Raw genomic sequence first — 10069 nt, 5'->3', positions numbered from 1 at the left:
CGTTCTAATACCTGTAAGCTCTGTGACACTCAGACACCCCCGATCCTTCTGTGAACCTGTGGGACCTCAGGTCACGCTGACCCCGCGTGAGCTTCACCCTGCTTAAGCCTCTGGAGCAATGTCCCTCAGCGGAACAGACTTTTAGAAGTCCTGATTTTGTGCTCTGTTGCTCCGCCGCTTGCCAGGAGCCGGCACCACCCCCTGCGGTCTATCTTCCCGTTGCTTTGGATTCACTTCTCCACCAGTCTTACCTTTCAGAAAGTGGTTGATTTTCTGTTTCTAGAATTGCTGTTCTTCTTCTCTTCAATCTCCCATTGGATTTGTAGGTGTTTGCAATCTGTAGATAAGCTATCTAGCTGATCTCCTGCTACCTGAAGTAGTCTCAGCCTTCTACTCCTCCGCCATCTTGACTCTGATCCAATACATCTTTTCTTCTAGATTTTTTAATATGTTGGCTTACAGTTACTGGTAAATAATTTTAATAATTTTTTTTTCTATTTTCTTGGTGTTAGTCATGATCTTTACTCTTTCTTTCACAATTTACTAATTTGGGTCCCATTCTTTTCTTTTCTTTCTTTCTTTCTTTCTTTCTTTCTTTCTTTTTTTTTTTTTTTAGAAGTCTAACCAGAAATTTATCTATCTTATTAATTCTTTCATATAATATGTTTCTAGTTTCATCCTTCTGTTCTACTGTTTTTATGCTCTATTTCATTGATATTTCATTGATTTGTTCTAAAGTTTATTATTTATCTTCTCCTGATAGATTTAGGTCTTATTTGCTGTTCTTTCTTTAGGTCCTTAAGGTGTAAGGTTAGCTTCTACATACATTATTTTTCTTTTCTTTTCTTTTTAATCATTTTTAATTTATTTTCAGCATAACAGTATTCATTGTTTTTGTACCACACCCAGTACTCCATTCAATCCGTGCCCTCTCTAATACCCACCACCTGGTTCCCCCAACCTCCCACCCCTCCACCTCTTCAAACCCTTCAGATTGTTTTTCAGAGTCCATAGTCTCTCATTGTTCACCTCCCCTTCCAATTTCCCCCAACTCCCTTCTCCTAACTCCCCATGTCCTCCATGCTATTTGTTATACTCCACAAATAAGTGAAACCATATGATAATTGATTCTCTCTGCTTGACTTATTTCACTCAGCATAATCTCTTCCAGTCCCGTCAATGTTGCTACAAAAGTTGGGTATTCATCCTTTCTGATGGAGGCATAATATACTCCATAGTGTATATGAACCATATCTTCCTTATCCATTCGTCTGTTGAAGGGCATCTTGGTTCTTTCCACAGTTTGGCAACCGTGGCCATTGCTGCTATAAACATTGGGGTACAGATGGCCCTTCTTTTCACTACATCTGTATCTTTGGGGTAAATACCCAGTAGTGCAATAGCAGGGTCCTAGGGAAGCTCTATTTTTAATTTCTTGAGGAATCTCCACACTGTTCTCCAAAGTGGCTGCAACAACTTGCATTCCCACCAACAGTGGAAGAGGGTTCCCCTTTCTCCACATCCCCTACAACACATGGTGTTTCCTATCTTGCTAATTTTGGCCATTCTAACTGGTGTAAGGTGATATCTCAATGTGGTTTTAATTTGAATCTCCCTGATGGCTAGTGATGATGAACATTTTTTCATGTGTCTGATAGTCATTTGTATGTCTTCATTGGAGAACTGTCTGTTCATATCTTCTTCCCATTTTTTGATATGATTGTCTGCTTTGTGTGTGTTGAGTTTGAGGAGTTCTTTTATAGATCCTGGATATCAATCTTTTGTCTGTACTGTCACTTGCAAATATCTTCTCCCATTCCGTGGGTTGCCTCAGGTGGGATTCATTCCTGGGCTACAAGGATGGTTCAACATTCGCAAATCAATCAATGTGATAGAACAAATTAATAAGAGAAGAGAGAAGAACAACATGGTCCTCTCAATTGATGCAGAAAAAGCATTTGACAAAATCCAGCATCATCCCTGATTAAAACACTTCAAAGTATAGGGATAGAGGGAACATTCCTGAACTTCATCAAATCTATCTATGAACAACCCACAGCAAATATTCATCCTCAATGGGAAAAACGCTTGCAGCCTTCCCGTTGAGATCAGACACACGACAAGGATGCCCACTCTCACCACTCTTGTTCAACATAGTACTAGAAGTCCTAGCAACATTAATCAGACAACAGAGAAATAAAAGTTATCCAAATTGGCAAAGAAGAAGTCAAACTCTCTCTCTTCGCAGATGACATGATTCTTTATATGGAAAACCCAAAAGACTCCACCCCCAAACTACTAGAACTCATACAGCAATTCAGTAATGTGGCGGGATACAAAGTTAATGTACAGAAATCAGTGGTTTTCTTATACACCAACAATGAAAATACAGAAAGGGAAATTAGAGAATTGATTCCATTTACCATAGCACCAAGAACCATAAAATACCTGGGAATAAACCTAACCAAAGAGGTAAAGGACCTGTACCTGAGGAACTACAGAACACTCATGAAAGAAACTGAAGAAGACACAAAAAGATGGAAGACCATTCCATGCTCTTGGATCAGAAGAATAAACATTGTTAAAATATCTATGTTGCCTAGAGCAATCTATACTTTTATGCCATTATGATCAAAATTCCACCGGTATTTTTCAAAGAGCTGGATCAAATAATCCAAAAATTTGTATGGAATCAGAAGAGACCCTGAATCGCTAAGGAAATGTTGAAAAACAAAAATAAAACTGGGGGCATCATGTTACCTGATTTCAAGCTTTACTACAAAGCTGTGATCACCAAGACAGCATGGTGCTGGCCTAAAAATAGACACATAGACCAGTGCAACAGAGTAGAGAGCCCAGATATGGACCCTCAACTCTATGGTCAGTTAATCTTCGACAAAACAGGAAAAAAATATACAGTGGAAAAAAGACAATCTCATCAGTAAATGGTGCTGGGAAAACTGGGCAGCTATATGTAGAATAATGAAACTCGACCATTCCCTTCAACCGTACACAAAGATAAACTCAAAATGGATAAAAGACCTCAAAGTGAGATAGGAATCCATCAGAATCCTAGAGGAGAACATAGGCAGTAATCTCTTCGATATCAGCCACCGCAACTTCTTTCAAGATATGTCTCCAAAGGCAAAAGAAACAAAAGCCAAAATAAACTTTTGGGACTTCATCAAAATCAAAACCTTCTGCACAGCAAAGGAAACAGTCAAGAAAACAAAGAGGCATCCCACGGAATGTGAGAAGATATTTGCAAATGACAGTATAGACAAAAGATAGATATCCAGGATCTTTAAAGAACTCCTCAAATTCATTATTTTTCTATATTTTTTAATGAGTCTCGGGTAGTTATGTATTTCCCTCTTAGGACTGCCTTGCTGTATCCCATTAGTTTTGGACCAGTATGTTTTCATTCTTAGTAGTTTCTTTGAATTGTTTAAGTTTTTCTTTCATTTCCTGGTTGAACCAAGTATTATTCATCAGGATACTCTTTAACACCCAAGTATTTGAATTCCTTCCAAAATTCTTCTTTTGGCTGAGTTCCAGTTTCACAAAATTGTGGTCTGAAAAAATGCAGGGGATAATCCAAATCTTCTGGTATTGGTTGAAACCTGACTTGTCACCCAGTTAGTAGTCTACTCTGGAGAAAGTTCAATGCACACTCAATAATGAGTTTTGGTTTTTCTCTTCTTTTCTTTCCTTTCTCTCACTTATTTATGTATTTATTTATTTAATTTTAGGATAGAACCGTTTATCACACTAATGGGCCTCAAAATACAGCTGGGGTAGCAATCCTAATATCAGACAAATTAGATTTTAATCCAGAACCATCGTAAGAGTTGTAAAGGAACATTATTTCATACTTGAAGTGTATATCCAATAAAAAAGATCTAACAATTATCAATATTTATGTCTCAAATATGGTAGAAGCCAATTATAAAAACCAATTACAAACCAAATAAAGAAACATGTTGATAATAATACATTAATAGTAGGATACCCCAACACTCCATTCAGTGCAATGGACAGATCATCTAAGCATAAGATCAACAATGAAACAAGGGCTTTGAATGACACTTGAACCAGATGTACTTTGTAGATATATTGCACTAGTTCTCATCTCTTAGTGTTATTTTGTTTGTTTTATATTTCCATACATGACCACCAGGTGATGCTGTAGGACTACCTATGGTCCCTACACAGTTGCTCAGTGAGAACACTTCATTCCAAGCAGTCTTGGCATAAAGGGTGGTGGCTGTTTTCATGACAGTGACTCAGTAGCTGTGTCCTGACTGGCCTGGCAGAACCCCTTGAGCAAGGACCTGTGTGTGGTCTCAGCAGGTGCTTCCTCCATGGGCTCTCCCCAGGGAATGAAACAACTCCCATCCTCTTCAGTGTGTGGTATGTGATGAGCTCCAGCACCAGGGTTCAGGGAGTGGCTGGGCAGTCACTGAATGGAACCGCTTGCATGGACAGCCCCTCCTTCGGCTGCAGGAGGGGGAAAATGAGACTTTGGGCAACCCAACCCATGTTGGGTATCAGGGGCTGTGCCCCATGGCTTGGACTATTTTCCTCTTCATGTTCTTGAGTCAATGCAAAGGGCAGGATAAGTTTCAAGGACACAGGATAGCAGCCTAGCTAGTTCAGAACCTCTGGCTCATACCTTGTGAAATTTTACCTTGTGTCCACTCCATCACCCATGACCATGTGTATTTGCAGGTTTCTTGTCCCAGACTGTGCTGACCCAGTTGTCCTCCCTCTGGGCATTGCTGGCAACAACAGCCAGACTCGCCTAAATCCTTAAGCAGTAGTTTCCGTGTTGAAAGCTATACCATAAGCTTGTTATACCTTAAGCCAGGGAACCTCCCTGGTATATCACTGACTCAGATACTTACCAAGGCTCTGGAGTCAGCAGCTGTTTCTCTGGATAAAAAGATGCCTTAGCGGAACAGTTGCCCCAGTACTAGAGAGGGACCCAATCTGAGCCTCCAGCCCCCAGAGTCTGTGCTGTCTGTACTGTGTGCTCAGCGCTGCCAGACAGCTCCTAGCTGAACTTTATCAACTCTGCCACTTTTGCAGCCACCATGCCTAGACGATCAATGTGCATGTGACCACCATGGATGCAGAGCTGGAGTTTGCCATTCAGCCCAACACCACTGGCAAACAGCTGTTTGACCAGGTGGTGAAAACTATTGGCCTGAGGGAAGTTTGGTTTTTTGGTCTGCAATACCAGGACGCTAAAAATTTCTCCACTTGGCTGAAACTCAATAAGAAGGTGACTGCCCAGGATGTGCGGAAGGAAAGCCCTCTGCTCTTCAAGTTTCGGGCCAAGTTCTATCCTGAGGATGTATCTGAGGATTTGATCCAGGAAATCACACAGTACCTGTTCTTCTTGCAAGTGAAGGAGGGTATTCTCAATGATGATATTTACTGCCCACCAGAGACTGCTGTGCTACTGGCCTCCTATGCTGTCCAGTCTAAGTATGGTGACTTCAATAAGGGAGTCCACAAGTCTGGCTATTTAGCTGGGGACAAGTTGCTGCCGCAGAGGGTCCTAGAGCAGCATAAACTCAACAAGGACCAGTGGGAGGAGCGGATTCAGGTGTGGCATGAGGAGCACCGGGGCATGCTCAGGGAGGATGCTGTTCTAGAATATCTGAAGATTGCCCAGGACCTGGAGATGTATGGTGTGAACTACTTCAGCATCAAGAACAAGAAAGGCTCAGAATTGTGGCTGGGAGTGGATGCCCTAGGTCTCAACATCTATGAGCAGAATGACAGACTGACTCCCAAGATAGGCTTTCCCTGGAGTGAGATCAGAAATATTTCTTTCAATGACAAGAAATTTGTCATCAAGCCCATTAACAAAAAAGCCCCGGACTTTGTCTTCTATGCTCCCCAGCTGAGGATTAACAAGCGTATCTTGGCCCTGTGCATGGGGAACCATGAGCTATACATGCGCCGCCACAAGCCTGACACCATTGAGGTACAGCAGATGAAGGCACAGGCCCGGGAGGAGAAGCACCAGAAACAGATGGAACATGCTTTGCTGGAAAATGAGAAGAAGAAGCGTGAGATGGCAGAAAAGGAGAAGGAGAAGATTGAACGGGAAAAGGAGGAACTGATGGAGAGGCTGAAGCAAATTGAGGAACAGACTAAGAAGGCTCAGCACAAACTAGAAGAACAGACCCGCAGGGCCCTGGAGCTTGAACAGGAGCGGAAGCGTGCCCAGAGTGAGGCTGAAAAACTGGCCAAAGAGTGTCAAGAAGCTGAAGAGGCCAACGAAGCCCTGTTGCAGGCCTCCCGCGATCAGAAGACGACTCAGGAACAGCTGGCCTTGGAAATGGCAGAATTGACAGCTCGAATCTCTCAGCTGGAGATGGCTCGACAGAAGAAGGAAAGTGAGGCTGTGGAATGGCAGCAGAAGGCTCAGATGGTACAAGAAGACTTGGAGAAGACCTGTGCTGAGCTGAAGACTGCCAAGAGTACACCTCACGTAGCTGAGCCGGCTGAGAATGAGCAGGATAAGCAGGATGAGAATGGGGCAGAGGCCAGTGCTGACCTGCGGGCTGATGCCATGGCCAAGGATTGCAGTGAGGAGGAACGTACCACTGAGGCAGAGAAGAATGAGCGTGTTCAGAAGCACCTGAAGCACTTCAGAACTGGCCAATCCCCGTGATGAGTCCAGGAAGACTGCCAATGACATGATCCATGCTGAGAACATGCGACTTGGCCAAGACAAATGCAAAACCCTGCGTCAGATCCGGCAGGGCAATACTAAGCAGTGTATTGATGAATTTGAGTCCATGTAATGGTCACCAAGCCTCTAAGGACCCCTCCTCCCTTCTTCCTTGCCCCCACACTCCTATACTCTTGCCTAACTCACATTGTGCTGAAGCGACTAACTAGAGCAGCCCTGGAGTCATGCCAAGTCTTCCGTGCCCCTATGGGACCAAACCTAGCCCCTCAGCCCTCACTCACCTCATTGGGAAAATAAATGGCCCACTATAGTGCCAATTGGACCCTCTTTTCCCTCTATGTCCATTTTAATCTAGATTGCTAGAAGAGACCACTTTTGTAGCTTAGAGGCACTTCCCACTTGATTGGGGAAATACCCCCACACAATACTGTTCTGTTGGACTTAAGCATGATATAAGTTGAAAACTAACCCCGATCCCTGCCCCACAACATCCTTCCTTTTCAGGGTCCTGTGATTTGCAGAATTAGAGCATCACACGGTTTACAGAAGGAGGTAGGGCTCTGGGTGTATGCTCTAGGATATCAGCGAACTTAGGATTAGACCTTCCAATGTCCATTTCTTCTAGAGTTATTTAGGCTTCATAATGATTGGAAGTGAAAAAGATGTCAGTCATTCTTCTCTATACCTCCTAGATTGGACCTGTTACAAAATCCTTCTAAGTCTTGTCCCTGAGTTCAGGAATTCAGATTTTCCCCACAGTGAGATCGGAGGAGACAGTATCTTCAAGAGACTTCACCAACATCTTAAAAGACTATTGCCCATTCTATTCAGGCAGGGCTGTTTAGAAGATCCTCCCCAATGCCTTATGGGAGCCTAGGCTTGTTTCAATTGAGCTCTATGGGAAGAGGTATCCCTTATTATTATTCTGGGTTTCTCCCTTCTTGAGATCTGCCCCTCCCCATTCCAATCCCCAAATTCCCTCCAGCTAGAATAGTAGGGATGTTTACCCAAAAACCTAGCCATCCCATCCAGGACTCTTGTCAGTGGGGTAAATGTTCACATTGGGCTTCAGAGAGCTGTTGGGGGCTCTGGTCTGGTCCCTTCTACACTCTAACCCCTTTTTCTCAACACAGGAGCAACCTCCTCCTCTTCTCTGTTTCATGTGTGCTCTTTTTTTTTCCTACCAGTATTATATATTCTAGTGGCATCTAATTCAATATTGATTTCTGTGCTTCTTACTAGTGCACCCTTAGAAGATATTAGTTTTGAGGCAGGATCATTTTGGCCTCATTTCCATTCCCACATATGGGGGGAAGCATATACTAGGAAGCATATACTATATTATAAAAGAATATTTTGCCAGAAATATTATTGTAAGAAGCTTTCAGTATTAGTGATGTCATCTATCACTATATGTCATACAGTTCATTTTTAAAGTACTTAGTATTTGGTTTTATTGTTCTTTTTATTTTCCCTTCTCCCTAGAGTTCAGTCCCCAAAGGGTCATACTGTTCCTCCAAGGCAGTGCCCCTAGCCCAGAGCCCTTGGTTTCAATCTCTCCCTGACTCCATCCTGCCTGACTTTGGGGAGTCTTATGTGCATTGCTGTGAAATATATTGACGCTCTTTTGGTGATAGGCCCTATACTGGCTAAATTCAAACCTGGAATTGTGGGGTACTTTAGCTGCCTTAAGGGCAATAATGCACCCACAGGGAGGCTGGGGAGAAAGGTTAGATTTTGTATTCGGTTTTTTTGTGTGTGTTTTTTGGGAGTTTTTAAAAATTGTTTTTGGAAGGATTTATGCTCAACCCATGTTCTATTTCAGTGCCAATAAAATTTAGGATGACTTCTCTGTGAAAAAAAAAAAAAAAAAAGCCTTAGCTAATGCAGGGTTTCTGCTCAACTCTGGGCTCCATTCTGATGTTGAAGTTAACTAGAATGAGAGCAGCTATCATGATTCACAGTGTCCCAGACAACAAATAGATGAGAAAACAACAACAACAGCAACAAAAACAAACAAACAAACAAACAAAAACAACCTGAGGCTACAGATCATGGCTGTGAGCCTCTTTTTCAGTAAGAAACCCACCTGGAGACACATGTAGGGAGGAATCTTCTGCAGGAAGATCTGTCCTTGAACAGGGGAAATAGATAGACATGGAATATGTCTATAATATGAGACACCATTGAACATCCCAGGAAGACAATAAAGATAACCTACTGGAGTCCAACTGCACATCGCCACTGAATCTGGACAACATGAACTAGAATAAATAGTGTGTCTACACTTGAACCTGTTGCCCAACAAGCATTCATCTACACATCAGTTTCAGCATCTTATTCCATAAAGTGTTACCTTGTGTCACTACTGATGTGTTCACAGCTGGTATAGTGACGATAACCCTGGTTATAGACAAAGTATCTTCTCTCTGAAACAGCTACCTGTATGTTTGGACCAGATCTAATAGAATTTCTCTGACAACACCCCCACATATCATTCTTCCTCTTATCTCCTCTGCTTCTACCACCCTCAGGCTTCAGTCTCTCCCTTTGTCTCCTCAGGTCTGAAGACCATCTTCACGTAGGAATTCAGAGAAAACTAGAAATGATAGTTCTGTAGTTTCCAGTCTCCAGTGTCCATCTGTCTGGAGGAGAATAAGCAGAAAAAAGAGCTACATGCAACACCTCACATTCTCCTTCCTGTTCTCACCCCAGGGTCCATGTTTTTTGTTGCCAACACCCTTGGTCAGTTTCTTTATATGAAAGTAAAGTTATTTCATTTTCCTTAAAAGGATGTGTTAATCTAATCCTTAGATTATTTGAACATGGAATCTGTTGATTTTTACAACCTCCAGAATTAACTGATGCCACACACATGGGGAAATCTGAAGAGATCCACAAAGAATCACCTGCATATTTTAAGAAATGTCGTTATTTGTCTTATGTTCCAGATAGATTCTAGTTCCTCAGATTTCTGTGGACAGAAGATCCACTACAGAAACAGTTTTTTTTCCCATGGTACCTGAAGTCCTGGGCTATAATGTTTTACCACAAAAACATCATCATTTTCTTCTCCTCTGTCTTTGTTAGAAACCTGGGACACAAGGAACTGTGAGTTTTCCTGTGGTGTGTGGCAGGAAGATGGTATCTGCATGCTTGCCCCATGCCCTGTGCTGCTTGACAACATAAGACACAATAGATATAGGTCTTGGGTCTGCAGAGATTAAAACAAAACAAAACAAAACAAACAAACAAACAAAAAAGACCAATTTCTTGTCTCACAATAAGACCTGACTCCTGATTCAGTGAATTGTTAACAGGTTTATTCTCACATCAGTCCTTGCAGCTGACATAAAC

General features: G+C 42.3%; 1 protein-coding gene across 1 annotated transcript; it reads left to right on the top strand.

Moving 5' to 3' along the window:
- The first annotated feature begins 4960 nt into the window (after positions 1-4960).
- Positions 4961-8562, top strand: LOC125081651 (moesin-like). Its single transcript, XM_047696296.1, is given in 2 exon segments — positions 4961-6663; positions 6665-8562. Coding segments are annotated over 2 exon segments (1695 nt in total). The 5' UTR covers positions 4961-5128; the 3' UTR covers positions 6825-8562.
- Positions 8563-10069: the final 1507 nt, after the last annotated feature.

Source organism: Lutra lutra, chromosome 12 (assembly GCF_902655055.1).
Source record: "Lutra lutra chromosome 12, mLutLut1.2, whole genome shotgun sequence".
NCBI classification, from domain to species: Eukaryota; Metazoa; Chordata; class Mammalia; order Carnivora; family Mustelidae; genus Lutra; species Lutra lutra.
Note: the sequence above shows the minus strand (reverse complement) of the source record. Positions and strands in the feature narration are given on the sequence as shown.